Consider the following 16,929-nt stretch of genomic DNA (forward strand, 5'->3'; position numbering starts at 1 on the left):
GAAACTGACTGCCAACCTGACATCGAGCCGTTGATCACTACTGATTGGGCCTGACAGTCTATCCAGCTTTCTATCCACATTACAGTCCATTTATCCAATCGATACTCCCTTAACATGCTGGCAAGAATATTGTGGGAGACCATATCAAACGCTTTGTTAAAGTCAAGGTATATCACATCCTCTGACTTTCCCATATCCACAGAGCCAATTACCTCATTGTAGAAGATAATCAGATTGGTCAGGTATTACTTGCCCTTCGTGAATCCATGTTGACTATTCCTGATCACTTTCCCCTCTTCCCAGTGCTTCAAAATGGATTCCTTGAGGATCCCCTGCATGTTTTTTCCAGGGACTGAGGTAAGGATGACTGGTCTGTAGTTCTCTGAATTTTTCTTCTTTTCTTTTTTAAAGATGGGTACTACATTTGCCTTTTTCCAATCATCCGGGATCTCTCCCGATCTCCACGAGTTTTCAAAGATAATGGCCAATGGCTCCGCAGTGACATTTGCCAACTCCCTCAGTACCCTTGGATGCATTTAATTTGGACCCATGGATTTGTGTATGTTTAGCTTTTCTAAATAGTTCCTAACTTGTCCTTTCCCCACCGAGGGCTGTCCACCTCCTTCCCATACTGCATTGCCTACTGCATTTGTCTGGGAGCTGACCTTGTCCGTGAAGACAGAGGCAAAGAAAGCATTGAGTACTTCAGCTTTTCCCACATCATCTGTCACTAGGTTACCTCCCTCATCCAGTAAGGGCCCCACGCCCTCTCTGATCACCCTCTTATTGCTAGCATGCCTATAGAAATCTTTCTTGTTACCCTTCACATCCCTTGCCAGCTGCAATTCCAGTTGCGCTTTCACCTTCCTCATATGTCTCCTACATTCTTGAGCAATATATATATTGTCCTCCCTAGTCATCTGTCCAAGTTTCCACTTCTTGTAAGCTTCCTTTTTTGGTTTAAGCTCACCATGGATGTCCCCGGTAAGCCAGTCTGGTCGCTTACCATATTTGCTTTTCTTATTGCGCACCAGGATGGTTTCTTCCTGTGCCTTTAATATGGCTTCTTTAAAATACTTCCAGGTCTCCTGGACTCCTTTCCCCTTCATGTAAGTATCCCAAGGAATCCTGCCCATCAGTTCTCTGAGGGAGTCAAAGTCTGCTTTTCTGAAGTCGAGGGTGTGTATTTTGCTACTTTCTCCTTTCTTACTTTCTACCATCTCATGATCACAGCTTCCCAGCTTGTCACCTACCTCTACTTCCCTTACTAGTTCCTCCCTGTTTGTGAGCAGCAGGTCAAGCTGCACATGGCCCCTGGTTGGTTCTTTCAGCACTTGTACCAAGAAGTTATCCCCAACATTCTCCAAAAACTTCCTGAATTGTCTGTGTACTGCTGTATTGGCCTCCCAACAGATGTCAGGGTGATTGACGTCGCCCCTGAGCAGGGCTCGACAATCTATGTAATCTATTCACCCGTGGCGAGGAGATAGATTACATCCGAGAAGAGCCGGGTTTGGGCGATCTGCGCATGCGCAGAACAGTCTGCACATGTGCAGAATGCTGGACAGCATGGCTGGCGAGCTCTGCCCATGAGAACCAGGACCTGAAATCTGGAAGCTTCTCTCAGTTGTCCAAAGAAAGCTTCGTCTACCTCATCCACCTGATCTGGTGGAGACAACACTACAGAAGGCTGCCATTTGAGCAGCAGGAAATTGGGCAGCGTGACTGAGTGGTCATGGAGGGCAGGAATGTGATGTTGAATAGGTTTCAATAATGTGAACAAAACACCAGCAGTGGTTGAAAAATCTTATTATCTTCATGCTTTCTCTTGTACAAGGAGAAATGAAGTCTTAGGCTATGTCTACACTGCAGCGCTATTTCAGGATACCAGAGTATCCCGAAATAACTATCCTGCATCTTCACAGCAAGCCCATTATTTCAGGCTTGCTATTCCAACATCCCTGTAAACCTCATTCTACGAGGCATAAGGAACGTTTCGGAATAGCACTTTATTTCGAAATTTGGTATTGTGTAGGCAGTGCCAAATGATAAAAAAACCTATTTTGAAGTAGCATCAAAATAAGATATGCAATTCGTGTAGCTAAAATTGCGTATCTTATTTTGAGTTATGGTGTAGTGTAGACGCACTTAGAGAATAAAAGTTCATTCATGCCCCCATTTATTTCTTTAGTGGTGTTACAAGGCTACCTAATCAGCCCTTTGGACCACCACACACACAGGGTGGACATTTTCCACATTTCTAAGCACCAGTATGTTATTTATTAGGTTCCCTCCACCAGTTCCTTGGAGGGAGAAGGAAAGATTCAGCATCCCCAGTCTCCTGTTAGTCTACTTACTTTTACTTTCTTGATATCTTTTAATTTTCCCAAATGATGGGTTCACTGTTCTCATTAACTTGTCAGCCTCCTCTCTAATTAAGCTATTGAGCACCCATCTCCCAGTGAAGTCTACTCCAAGGAGAATAGTTTATTACCTTAGTAGAGTGCTGGGTCAGTATTGTCAAAGGGGAAAAAGCATTTACCTCAGTTTTGTGATTAGCACTGTCATCCTTCATTACTGGGTCTTCTCAATGACTTAATACAGATAAAGAGTTCATCAATTTTCCTTTAAAAGTGACCTGCAAAATGGTTTTTTTTAATTGGGGCTTGTGCCTTTTTTGTAAGATACAGTATACCACAATCACTTTGTATACAGGCAGTCCCCGACTTACGTGGATCCGACTTACGTCGGATCCCTAGATACGAACGGGGTGAGGCAACTCCGGCACATGCGCAGCAGCATTCCCGGGGCTCGCTCACCTGGGTCCTAGGATCCTCCTCATCCTCGGGCCGGCTCCGACTGGGGTCCCACAGAGCTGCCGGGCAGAGGAAAAGTGCCTCCCCACGCCCGCTGCCCCCCCCACCCCCCTGCCAGCAACAGGCTGCAGAACAGACAAAAGCAGCCTCTCTGCCCCTCCTCCCCTCTATACATGCCCGCTCCCGGAGCGCAGCAGCGTCCCTGGGGCTCGCTCACCTGGGTCCTAGAATCCACCTCCTCCTCCTCTTCGGCCAGCTCCAACTGGCCTCTGCCTGCAGCAGCTGGCCACAGGGACAGGGATCCCGCAGAGCTGCTGGGCAGAGGAAAAGTGCCTCCCCACGCCCGCTGCCCCCCCCCCCCCCCGCGGCCTCGCATCCTGCACGCCTCCCCCCTCCCCCCCTGCCAGCAACAGGCTGCCCCCTCCCCTGAGCAACAGGCTGCCGAACAGCAGACAAAAGCAGCCTCTCCGCCCCTCCTCCCCCTATACATGCTGGGCTCCCTGGGCAAACAAAGACTCCACCAAAACAAACAAAGTGCTGGCCTCATTGTGTTAGCAAAAAAAGGACCCTCCTCCTAGAACCCTGGGTGGTGTGTGGAAATAAAGCTATTAGCTCAAAGCATGGTGCAGAGCTGTTTGGTATTTGATGAGTTACTCCTTTAGTCCTGAGTTTGTCACAGGGACAGAAATAGATGTGAAATCTTCTGAACAGGGGAACAGACAGCAAAACAAACATTAGAGGGGAGTTAACCTTTCCCTATGCTATCCAAAACTAAAAAAAATGTTTGGCTAGAGTTTCCCCTACAATATGTACCAGTTCCGACTTACATACAAATTCAACTTAAGAACAAACCTACAGTCCCTATCTTGTACGTAACCCGGGGACTGCCTGTATGTCTTTGAACCTAATGTTGAGAAGCTTTACTCCTTTTTCCCCCTTTGTCTTATTGCCAATAAGTTCTGCTCTTCACTGGGCCAATGTATTTCAAATATTATGACCAACTTTGATTTTATGAAGTATAATTCAGAACTGAAAGTTATAGTTAAAACCTAACTTTATTTTGGTTGTGATGGGACAATGTTTTAAGTATTATAGACTTTCATGTTTTCGTTGTAGGTTCAGATCTATGAACTGGAGGAACACAAGATAGAAACTTGGAGGGGTGAGAACACTTCTATTAAAATCCATTGATGCCCGTTAAGGAATTTTAGGATTATCTCTGAAAATTGTGCTTTGGTTACTCGGATAGTTTATCTCAAAAGACTTTTAAAATTAGTCTGTTTGCTCACGCTGATTATTTTTGCACTTGATACAATAATCCTAACTATATTGATGATGATAGTAATAATAAGCTATAGTTTTTGGACTTTCACAGAAATCATATTTTTTTAAAAAAAACTAAGCATCTTTTAAGATGAGTATCTTTAACTTGTTTGGATGACTTGGTTTATATATTTTACTTTCTCTCAGTAACAGCTTCACAATCAACATTACAGTACCCTGCTTTGAAAACTCTTAATGTTCACTTGACTGTCATGTCTTGAACTATAACCAAACGTGGGAGAGCTTGAGAAGGACTTTGTTTGCCTTAAGGAACAGTTGCTAAATATGAAGTCTCCAGCTGCCTACAATTTTTAAAATCTCTCCTACTGTTTCACACTTTGTGGAATGTAGCCATTGGTGGGTTGGTTGGTTACTTTTTCCAGATGTGTGTTAACAAATTATAGTAGCAATTTCAAATATATTTTATAGTCATGGGCTTAGTTACCTTTTAAACATGAGAACTTAGAAAGAATTATAAGCTAACATTTAATTATGTGGTATAAAAATGATTGTCATACAACAGTTTATCATCAATTCATATGGAATTAAGCGCAGAATTGAAAATCAGAAGTTGATTACCTTGATAATTTGTACCTTAGTCTTCTAAAAATCACCAGCTAAAATTTTTAGTGTTTGTTTTACATTAATCCTTTGATCCAAGTAAACTAAAATTATCCAATTCTGAGAAGTCTTCCACCAGATGTACCCGATGAGTATGAATTTAAAGATGTTAAGAGGCGGGTAATTTGCTAATCATGTAGTTGATAGCTAATCATGCTGATAGAGGCAGGGGGCAGGCTGCATTGCAGAGACAATGCTGGGGGAAACCAGCTTGTAAGCCGACTCCCCCCAGCACTGGCTCCTGCTCCCCCCACAAGCTGCCTCTGATAAAGAGGCAGCAACAGGAGGGGTGGAATGCGAGTAGTCGACTCAACTAACCCAAAAGCTTAGGCTTATCGGTTAGTCAACTACTCACTTACATCCCTATTGTGAATGTTATGACCAGCTCTAGAATTCCTTTGAAACATTCTTCTGCTGCTATTATTATTACTAGTCCTCTCCAATGATTGATTGTGTAGGGTATAGCACCACTCTTCTAAAGAGCAGGCATATAGAGATCTTCATGTTAAGAACCTTTCAAAAAGAAAAAGCATAAATCACCTCAGCCTTCCTGGTACGAAGCTGGATTTGGGATCCTCTGTCACCCAAAAAGACTTTGTACACTGGTACCAGATAAGGGGCACACTCAATCAAGACATTCTCCAATATGCATTTCATGGCACAGACTTTGGAATGCTCAGTACTGACATCAAGGCTTTTATTAAGTACAGTGATTTCTTAACTTTCAAAATTGTTGCTCATGGTTCCAACAGTCTTGAAACAGATTCACTGTCCCAGGAGGGGGAATCTACTTTTGTCTGTCCCTCCCTGAGTCGTAGTTGTTACCTTTGGCTAAGGACATTTCCTTATCGGTAGGCACCACTGACATTTCCTCAGTACTGAGTAGGTTTTCTGTATCATAAACATTTTCATAGATCACTCCCTGGGATGCCTAGTTAGTGTAGGAGAAATCCCATAGACAGTTATATATCCTGTGCACCTAAATGCCAGACTCTGTGCCACTCAATAAAGAACTGTTAGAACCTGCACATAGCTTATGGTAGACTGCTGCATCTGTTCCATTGATAATATTTGTAAAAGTTAGAAGGTACCAGGGCTAGCCTCAGGATTTCAGTATTTTTACTCTCTTCACACACCTAGATCCCTTATAGTAACTATTGCCAAAGAAAGCCCAAAACAGCAAAGCTCTGAAGCAACACATAAGGAAAAACAGTCCAAGCTGTATCTCTTCAGAAGGACGAGCTATATCATTTTCAGTCTTCATTTTAGGATAGCCAATTACTGTGCACTCCTTAACAATATAAGGACATCAGGTGATATATTGTACTTTTACTGACAGATAATCACAGGAGTTCTAAGGAAAAATTAAGATGATTAATTTCAGAAAGTTAACCAAGTTAACATCTTCAGCTGCATCTTTCAGAAGTGTTGTTGTTATAGAAGTATGTATAGCAGCTATTTGGGGATCAACTGATACATTTATGAAATACTGTTCACTGGTAAAGGCATCTAAATGAGGTTCATTTTTTTACAGAGGAGTTTTGCAATCTTTGTTGAGGTAGACTCCCAATTGCTCTCCTTTAGTACTTCAGGTTATTGCTTATAAGTACCAACCAGTGGAATGTGTACAAGCACTCAAAGGAAGAACAGTTATGTTCTGTGCTGTAATTACAGTTTTTCTAGATGTGTTGTCAATATATATTCAACAATCTGTTCCCCATTCCACTACTACAAAATGAAATTATGATAATGACACTTACTATATAATTCTTTTTCATCAGTAGGTCTCATGCTCTTCACAATCAGTAATGGATTCTTTATTGATAAGAACTGAAGGTTGATTAGCCTCAATGTGCTCTTTAGTCAATGACCCAACTCACCAAAAGAGTCCAGTTTCTATTTCATAGGGCATGTGTGCACCACGAGTGGAAATAATATATAGATAGCACATCTAAACCATAGTTATTGTAAGCCTTCTTTCAGTGGATACATTTTCTCTTCATCGTGTTTTGTATTGCTATAGTGACACCTACTGGTGATATTCTTTGCATTACTTTTACTCTTATTTAAAGAATTCCTAGGGATCCCTTTACTGACGGTCCCTTTAACTTCAGGGTAGAGGGCTCACTGTCAAAAGTATCCTTGCAAATTTATAACTTTTAAAAAATGTCTAGCTGTTGGTCTGACAGTGAGCACTTGTAACTTCTCATCCATTTTTATTTTTAATGGGGAATTGAGTTATACACATTATAGTAATTGTCTACTTCCTGGTTTCTAAAACATTGACTTTTAAAAATATTTGCTTTTTAATACAGAGCTTTATTTACAAGAAACATTTAAGCCTTTAGTGAACATCTCCCCAGATGCAAGGTAAGTAGAATGCTACTTGCTTTTACCTTGTGCTGATCATGAAAGAGGATTTGAGTTGGTGAACTAGAGTAAGATAACAAAGAATGGAAAGACTCTTTTCATTTTTTACTTAAGGGACTCACTGAAAAATCTCTCAAAAAATCAGCATTGAGTCCTATAGGATATCTTGTAGTATGGGAACAATTGCTCCTGGGCTAGGTGAGGGAGCTGGGTTCTGGCTCCATGCTTCAGGAAGGGATGGGGGTTCAGGTGGAAAGGGCAGAGGCAGGGCTGCCAGCACTCCACGGGGCCCCTCCCCATCAACCTCAGAGCTGCACAGAGCACATGGCGTTCCTGCAGTGATTTATAGGGCCCGGAGCTTCAGCTGCTGCTGCAGTGGCAGTGGTAGCAGTCAGGAGCCCCAGACCCTTTTGAATTTCTGGGCCCCAGAGCAACTACCACCATTGGCACTTCTTGCCTCACCCCCATTGGCAGGCCTGGATGGGGCCAGTGAAATGACTGCATTTTAATTTTTTATAACTGTCACAACTGAGAGAGCATATACTGTAGGGAAAATGATCCTTGCATACATCGCTCCACAGATCCTGATTCCTAAGGAGAATCATTTGTCTGTATGTGTTACTCTGATAAATGCATTCTACTAAATGCTAGAAGTGCTAGCTCCAAAAGTTAGTATTTTGATTATGTCCTAAGCACTTGTTCCAACATTCTGGGAAATGTCAGTACTTCAAGAGTTAACAGTGCATTTAAAAATGACTAATGTCTTATTTCAAATTATTGTAGTTAATAATGAGTTCTTGTTCTTGCAGTCAAACTAACATGTTCTATTTCCTGCTATGTTTCCAGCTTTCAGAAGAGTAAGACTAGATGGTTTGGGGGATTGCTAATTTTATACAATCTCTCATTTCTTGGTCACTATTTAAATTGAATTAATGCCCTGTAACATCTTCCTCTCCCCTCCTCCTTCCAGTGGCATATGTTTAATCAAATGATGATCTTGGCTCCATTTCTTTTGGACAAGTGTACGCATCCTGAAAAGCAATTGACATAAATAATTGGCATTGCTGGATGTCTCAAAGAGCAAGTGTTTGTAAGAGTGTACAGTGAAAGTGAACGCTCTTCCCCCTCTATGATCCTTTCAAAAGAGGATTGAGGCACATCCAATGGAAGAGAAATGGAACACTGTGCATTGTCACTTTCCATGTATTTTTCTATTTGGAAAGAGGGTATTAGTTTTGAGTGCAATTAATTAGCTGTCTTTATTTTTTGATTGACTGTTTTCCAATAAAAAACATAAATTGTTGAGAATTTTTGCTTCTAGTACCCTTCTGTTATAATGGTTCACTGTCCCTTGGTGTTTACTGATATCCAAGGGTTCATTAAAATGTTGATGTGCATGTGGTTTGTCTTCAATAAAGGTGAAAGTAAACTTGCTGAAATTTTCTGCTGTGCATAAATTCTGCAATTTCTCTAGGATCTTAGATAAAAAATAGGGTAGATAATTAATGGTCCTGTGTATTCTTTGTGGTGATGTTAGGATACCAAAGTAAGTTTTGGAATTTCATGGCCAGAATTCACTAATAGTTTTAATGATTTTTTCCTCAGCCTATTTGATGCTGTATATTCATTGATCAAAAACAAAATCCACAGATTGCCAGTTATTGATCCTGTCAGTGGGAATGCACTTTATATCCTTACCCATAAAAGAATCCTCAAGTTTCTCCAGCTTTTTGTAAGTAGCTTAAAATGTATTTTCGACTAACTGATTTTAAATAATAGCCTATTACTATTAATAATGTAATAATGTATTAATAATGGAAACTTTTCTTGGTTGAACACTTTAATTTAAATGTTTTTGCTTGTAAGTGGCTCTGCATATCTTTTTGATCGTAGAAAAGATATGCTGGAAGGAGAAATCAAAAATGTTTTCCCTTCCCCTCAATTTAGAAAAAGTTGACAGCTGATACAAACTATCCTACATTCTATTGTTTTTAGTGTCTTCTCGCCAATAATAGTACCACAAAAAATGTCCGGTTCAGCTCACTAGTCTGTTTAGGTGCTCTTTTTCCCCAACAAAGAGAGACTGAAATTGTCCTTAAGTTATTCTTGCAGCTTTTGTCATGGTGATGAGAATGAAGCAAGAGAGGATTGTTGTAGTTCTTACAGTGTTCAGAGCAGCCCATGTAGAATGTTAGAAGATTACATACCACAGCAACTAGGGGTCACCAAAACAAATTCATATGCAGCAAGTTTAAAACAAACAAAATTAAGTATTTCTTCACTTAATGCACTGCCAACCTGTGGAACTCCTTGCCAGAGTTGTGAAGGCCAAGACTATTACAGGGATCAAAAAAGAACTACATAAGTTGAGGGAGGATAGGTCCATCAAAAGCTATTAGCCAAAATGGGTAGGAATGGTGTCCACAGCATGTTTTCCAGAAGATGAGGGTGCAGTGACAGGGTATGGATCACTCAGTGACTTGTTCTGTTCATTCCCTCAGAAGCTTCTGACATTGTCCACTGTCAGAAAACAGGATACTGGGCTAGATGGACCTTTGGTCTTACCCAATATGTCTGTTCTTATGTTCTTAATGTTCTGAGCAGCCAGAGCTAGCGCTGTGTTGGATGGGAATGCAGAATTTTGAACTAAGTATACAACTCAGAATGATTATACTTTTATCCTTTTGTTCCTGATGTCTTCTTGCTTTCAGTGGACTGAATAAGGGGGAGATTCAGCTTAAGGGCAAATGCATGATGTGTCCTCATTACATAAGATTAGATAAATATACAGCTTCAGAACGGAAAAAGTTTATTCTCTAATCTTACTTCTGCACCTCTTTGATAGAATTTGTTTTAGATCTGAATCTGTTTTTCAGCTAAATTCAAACATATTATTAGAGTGTTATGTAACCTATGATAATAATTTGAACTCTGTAGAAACAGCTTTAAATGCTGACTTTTTCATGTAAACTTCAATTATATGGTTGTGTTTTAACCATAAGATAGCTATATGAGGAAAGAAACAGTTACTAATCTTTCAATAACTGTTCAAGATGTGTTGCACATGTCCATTCCATTTTAGGTGGGTGCACTCCCCAAACACACTTGCCAGAGTATTTTTCCTCTAGTGGTATCTTTTGGGTTAGCTCTGGTGCCATTTACACAGCAACATTATAAAGGTCCCTGCCGATCGTATGCCCTCTCAGTTCCTTATTTACCAGCTGACTCATATGAGAGGAAGGGGGGCAGGCCTTGGCATGCACATGTGCAATGCCTCTGAAAGAACACCAGTTACAGAAAGGTTAGTAACCATTTTTTCTTCAAGTGCTAGTACAATGTCCATTGCAATGTAGGTAGTTCCCAAGGAGTTGCATAGGAGGTGGGCTCAGTTTATCCTGACTACACCACTGTTCAGCCAAAACTAGTATTGTTTCTGGCCTGTTGGGTGATTTGCAAGAAGATGTACACCAGTGACCCTGCAGATTCCCAGAATAGGGACTTGCACTAGGAAAACAATCAATGAAGCCTGTGATCTTGTGGAATGAGTGGTCTAAATGGCTGGAGGTGGAACACCTGCCAGCTTATAACATGTATAAATGCACAATGTGATCCAGGACAAGATTCTGTGAGCAGAACCTTTCATTCTCTCTGTTATCACAGTGAATAGTTGAACAGATCTACAGAATGGTCATGGTTCTTTGTATATAGCATGTCAGGGCCCATCTAACGTTGAGAGAGTATAGACATTGCTCCTCTTCAAATGTGGCTTTGGGAAGAACACTGGTAGGAAGATTGCTCAACTGCATCCATTTTTGGGAGGAAATCCAGGTGCGGATGCAGCTGTACTTTATCCTTAAAGAAAATCGCATATGAGAATTCTGATATGAGGGCACAAATCTCCCAAACTCATCTGGCTGAGGTGATAGCAACTAAAAAGGCTGCTTTCCAAGAGAGGTGAATTAATGAGTTGCATTGCCAGTGGGTTTAGGTCCCAGGGAGGAATGAGATCCCTAACCTGGGAGGTACAACCTTTCTTGCTTTTAAGCAGCGGCGGATACGGGGCAGGGTGAGTGGGGCAGCTGCCCCGGGCCCCGCGCACGCACCCAGCATACGCTACTTCCGGTCGGCTGCTGCCGAGACGCATGCGCAAAATTGTGCCTCCCCAGGCCCTGCGGCGCAGCCCTGGGCCCCGCAAAATTATCATCCACCCCTGCTTTTAAGGAAACAAATAACTATCAATTGAGAGAAGATAGATAAGGTGTTGATTAGGGGATCCAAGGCCAAAAATGCTTAGGGGATCCAAGGCCAAAAATGCTGCAAGGGAGACCTCGACTGTAGAAATAGCCAAACCTTGTGATTTCAGACATAATAGGTACTCCAAAATAAGCTGCAAAGAGGAATGCAAGGGCAGAACTGTGGCCTCACAAGGAGAAGAACTGATATCATTTCCTCTTAATCTGGATAGTGAACAGGTCTATCAGGGTGGTCCCCCACGGCTGAAAAGTGATCCTTGTGACATCCAGCTAGAGGGACCATTTGTGGTGAGAGGAGAAAGACCTGTTGTAGCAATCTGTCACCCGGTTCTGTGCTTCTGGGAAGTAAGAAGCCTCAAAGTGGATGGAATGCACTATGCAGAACTCTCACAGGTGAATTGCTTCCCAACACAGAGGGGAAGGGAATGCTGCATCTTGCCTGTTAATGTAGAACATGGTTGTCCTGTTATCTGTGACAACCAAAACTACTTTGTTCTTCTTTGAGTAGAGTCCCCGTGAGTGCTCCACCCTAGGTGAAGGGTCGCCCTGAGCCGCAGATCGGAGCTTTGTACAGCAGTTTCCCCTGTTGAGCTACGCATGCCCAGGAGGCGTTTCGAGCCCTTCCCGCCTCCTGAGGAGCGCGGCTCAACCCCCTCCCTTTCAGTTCCTCTTTAACCGCCCTCATTAGCAAACGGAGCAAACAGGAGCTCCCTGTCAGACTATCTGACTACTTTCCCTTTAGTTATTTAGCCATAGTTATTTTCCCCTGGTCTAATCTCCTGCAAGAGGTGCAGAAGAAACAATACCAATTGCTAAAGAATCTACATCCCACACTACCTGGCAAGATTGCCCTGCCCATAGATGAGGCAATAATGGAGACCTCAGAAGACCTGTGGAAGACACCTACGTCCATTCAACCAACAAATAAGAAAATTGACAGAAAGTACTCTGTCCCCTCAAAAGACGACGACTTTCTCTTCACTCACCCACAACCTAACTCAGCACAACAACGAGCAAAGCTTCCACAATATAGGACGGGCAACGCAGACAAGGACCACAAAAAGTTGGACTCCTTTGGCAAGAAAATATACTCCTCTTCCACTCTACAACTCAGAATATCAAATTACTCTGCTCTCTTAGCAAATCATGACTTTGACAACTACTCAAAACTGGGAGAACTAATGCCACACCTCCCTGACTCCAAAAGACCCATCTTGAAATCAATAGTTCATGAGGGCCATATGATCGCCCGCACCACTCTCCAAACTGCAATGGATGTAGCTGACACCACAGCCCGAGTTACAGTTACAGCGGTGGTGATACGTAGAGCTTCTTGGCTCCAGTCGTCTGGAGTTCTCCGCGAACTCCATCCCAAAGTGGAAGACTTGCCATTTGACAAGCAAAAGTTATTTGCAGCCACTATGGATGAAATGCTCCACAACAGCAAAAATTGTAAGTCCACACTTCACACATTAGGCATGTACACACCACCCTATAAACGCAGGCGATACACCCCATATAATTCATATAATCGATACTGATATGGGCAATACAATCAACCACAGAGGCCTTATGAAGACACCAGACCAAGACAGCGAGGTCCCAGAAGGCAACCCAACCAAGTCCACCCACCGGCTACTCAACCATCTAAGCAGCAAATTTGAACATTTGGTCGAGGGCCTGCAAGACCTCCCTCTTGATCTAGCACCAGCTCAACATGGCCATCTATTCAACCACCGCTTGCGCCCCTTCCTCCCACAGTGGGAATCCATAACATCAGACCGCTGGGTCCTAGAGATAATTCAAGTGGGCTATGCCATCCCTTTTATTTCTATCCCCCCTACCCTTTCCCCTACCCCGTCCCTTTTCAGGGACCACTCTCACTTAACCCTTCTAAAACAAGAGATCGATCGGCTCCTCATCATCAGAGCGATAGAAAGGGTACCCCGAGAGTTCCACGGGAGAGGGTTTTACTCGAACTATTTCTTGATTGAGAAAAGAACAATGGGTTGGAGACCTATATTGGATCTCCGCAAACTGAACAAATTTCTCAAGAAACAGCATTTCAAGATGGTCACTCTCTCCGCAATCATTTCTGCGCTAGATCAAGGGGACTGGTTCGCAGCCCTCGACCTCCAAGATGCCTATTTCCATATAACATCCACCCTTCCCACAGACGCTACCTACGCTTTGCGCTCGGTCCAGACCACTTCCAATGCAAGGTTCTCCCCTTCGGCCTCTCATCAGCTCCGAGGGTATTTTCGAAGGTACTAGCAGTCGTAGCTGCGTACCTCAGGCGGCAGAATGTTATCATATTCCCCTACCTGGACAACTGCCTTCTAAAGGTATCCTCATACGCCAAAACCACCTCTATGGTACATACGACCACGGCCCTCCTCCACCATCATGGCCCTCCATCTGATCAACAAAGATAAATCAACACTACACCTGGTCCAAGATATAGAGTTCATTGGCGCATGATTGGACTCTGTTACAGCCCGAGCATACCTACCTCGGCAACATTTCGCAACTATACAGGAAATTATAACCGGGATGCTCACAATGCCTACCACCACAGTACTTACATGCCTCCGACTAATGGGACACATGGCTTCCACCACCTACGTAGTCCACCATGCTCGCCTACACTTTCGATGCTTCCAGCTCTGGGTGGCGACCGTTTACATCCCATCACGACACCCTCGAAGCAAAAGGGTTACTATCCCACCAAACGTGCTTGCATCCCTACGATGGTGGACCGTGCCAAATAATCTTCTGGCGGGGGTCCCATTCCAACAAACCGAACCCACTATCCATATTACCATGGATGCTTCCCTCCTCGGCTGGGGTGCACATATGGACAGCCGCGAAGTTCAGGGCAGGTGGTCCCCAAACGAGACACTCCTGCACATCAACCTTCTAGAATTAAGAGCAGTAAGGAATACTTCCGCACACTTTGCTTCCAACATCGCCAATTATACAGTTTGCATCCTAACGGACAATATTTGCACAATGTTCTACATAGACAGGGCGGAGCTGGCTCCTGCTCTCTATGCGCGGAGGCTTTTCGCCTCTGGAATTCGTGCGTCTGCAACTGGGTCACCCTCATAGCATCCTACCTGCCAGGGGTGAACAATACCAGAGCGGATTCCCTCAGTCGAAACTTCACCTTAGACCAACAATGGGAATTACATACGGAGGTCACAAACTCAGTTTTCCACCAATGGGGATGACCATCTATAGACTTCTTTGCTTCAGCTCAGAACACCAAATGTCCCCAATTCTGCTCACGACTTGGCAAGCACTCTCTGGGGAATGCCTTCCTAATCAAAGGGGCAGCCCCCCTACATTACGCCTTTCCCCCCATACCTCTCATCCCAATAGTCCTACGCAAAATCCTGAGAGACAAAGCCCTAGTCATCCTGATTGCCCCATCATGGTCTTGCCAAACCTGGTACCCATACCTTCACAAGCTAGCGGTCCAGCCCCCCCATCCACTACCATATCGGATAGACCTACTATCTCAGGACAACAGCAGGATACAACATCCACAACTTTGTACCCTACACCTTCAATTGTGGCTTCTTTCTGGTTCTCAGAGATAGAAGACCGCTGCTCGCAGCAAGTAAAAGACATCCTCCTCCATAGCAGGAGGCAATCCACTCGAAAAACCTACCAGCAGAAATGGCTACGATTCTCTCACTGGTGTCAACGAGCCAAAGTGGAACTCCGTGTCTCTCCACTGAATACCATCCTAGGCTACATTATGGACCTTAAAGCATCAGGACTGTCAATTTCCTCTCTAAGAGTACATCTCTCTGCAATAGCAGCATTTCATACCTCGGTGGACAGCTTCTCCATTTTTAACCATCCTATCATGAAGAGGTTCCTCAAGAGACTCCAAAATGTGTACCCACCATATAAGGCCCCATCCCCCTTGTGGGACCTAAATCTCGTTTTGAACTACCTCACCAGACCTCCTTTTGAACCATTGTCAACAATACCACTGACCTTCCTTTTTATGAAAGTCTGCTTCCTCTTAGCCATCACCTCATCAGAAGGGTGAGTGAACTTGCAGCACTAATGTCGGAACCCCCTTACACAGTTTTCACGAAGGATAGGGTTTTCACTAACGAAGGTTAGACCCCACCCGACGTTCCTGCCTAAGGTCTGTATGGAATTCCATGTCAACGAACCGATCATATTACCTATCTTTTTCCCGAAACCGCACTCTTCACAGAGAGATGCCACCTTGCATACTCTGGACATCCGGAGGGCTCTGGCCTTTTTCCTAGAAAGAACAAAACCATTTCGTAAATCTGAAAGACTTTTTATCTCCATCGCTGAACGATCCAAAGGGACAGCAATATCATTGCAACGAATCTCAAAGTGGATATCGACATGTATAATCAAGTGCCACTCTCTGGGCAATAGACCATTACAGCGTCCACCACGAGTGCATTCCACCCAAGCCACGGCTGCCTCTACAGCCTTTCTGGGCAACGTCCCCTTAAGAGACATTTACCGGGCAGCAACATGATCTTCAGACCATACTTTTGCTAAACACTACGCTATTCTTCCACAACTCAAGAGTGACTCAGCAGTTGCCACAGCAATGCTCTCTACCACTGCCAAACAATGACTCCGGCTCCCTCCAGCCATACGTTGAATACTGCTTTGTAGTCACCTAGAGTGGAGCACCCACGGGGACACTACTCGAAGAAGAAAAGGGAGTTACTCACCTTGTGCAGTAACGAGTGTTCTTCGAGATGTGTGTCCCCATAGGTGCTCCACGACCCTCCCTACATCCCCTCTGCTTGGAGTCGAAATTACTCGGGCGGAGACGAGGAACTGAAAGGGAGGGAGTTGAGCCGCGCTCCTCAGGAGGCGGGAAGGGTTCAAGATGCCTCCTCGGCATGCGTGGCTCAACAGGGCAAACTGCTGTACAGAGCTCAGATCTGCGGCTCAGGGCGACCCTTCACCTAGGGTGGAGCACCCACGGGGAGACACATCTCAAAGAATACTCGTTACTGTGCAAGGTGAGTAACTCCCTTTTCACAGTATGAAGCAAGAAGGCCTAGCAGGCTATGTGGACCTTCCTCACCCTCTCTGATGTATGTAGGGAGAGGTCTTTCGGGGACCAGGCACATTGAGTCCTGAGGGACCCCAGTTGGGCTACCCAGACCAATGACTACATACCTGAGACCAGTGTTTAAGGTTGGAGCTTGCACAAAGGGTACACCCACACAGACCATGTGTTGATCCACCCTTTAGGGTATGTCTACACTATCCTCCTAGTTCAAACTAGGAGGGTAATGTAGGCATACCGCACTTGCAAATGAAGCCCGGGATTTGAATTTCCCGGGCTTCATTTGCATAAGCCGGGCACCGCCATTTTTAAATCCCGGCTCGTTCGAACCCTGTGCCGTGCGGCTACCTAGTCCGTGCCGCGTGTAGCCGCGCGGCACGGGGTTCGAACGAGACGGTATTTAAAAATGGCGGCACCCGGCTTATGCAAATGAAGCCCGGGAAATTCAAATCCCGTG

General features: G+C 44.0%; 1 protein-coding gene across 15 annotated transcripts in view; it reads left to right on the forward strand.

Annotated features, from left to right (window-relative positions):
• PRKAG2 (protein kinase AMP-activated non-catalytic subunit gamma 2) overlaps positions 1 to 16,929 on the forward strand; it is a 387,855-nt gene that overhangs the window by 347,913 nt on the left and 23,013 nt on the right. For 11 of the 15 annotated variants that reach the window (XR_012902124.2, XR_012902125.2, XR_012902126.2 and 8 more), the window contains 4 exons: positions 304 to 357; positions 3,933 to 3,978; positions 7,076 to 7,130; positions 8,736 to 8,862. Coding sequence is in view for 12 of the 15 variants with exons in the window: in XM_075922807.2 (XP_075778922.1) it covers positions 304 to 357; positions 3,933 to 3,978; positions 7,076 to 7,130; positions 8,736 to 8,862 (282 nt within the window). In the remaining 3 variants the exon portion in view is untranslated. The remainder of the gene's footprint in view (positions 1 to 303; positions 358 to 3,932; positions 3,979 to 7,075; positions 7,131 to 8,735; positions 8,863 to 16,929) is intronic. The other 4 variants (XM_075922814.2, XM_075922810.2, XM_075922809.2 and 1 more) reach the window with 1 other exon arrangement.

The sequence above is a fragment of the Pelodiscus sinensis genome, chromosome 2 (genome assembly GCF_052426305.1).
Source record: "Pelodiscus sinensis isolate ZL-2025 chromosome 2, ASM5242630v1, whole genome shotgun sequence".
NCBI lineage: Eukaryota > Metazoa > Chordata > Testudines > Trionychidae > Pelodiscus > Pelodiscus sinensis.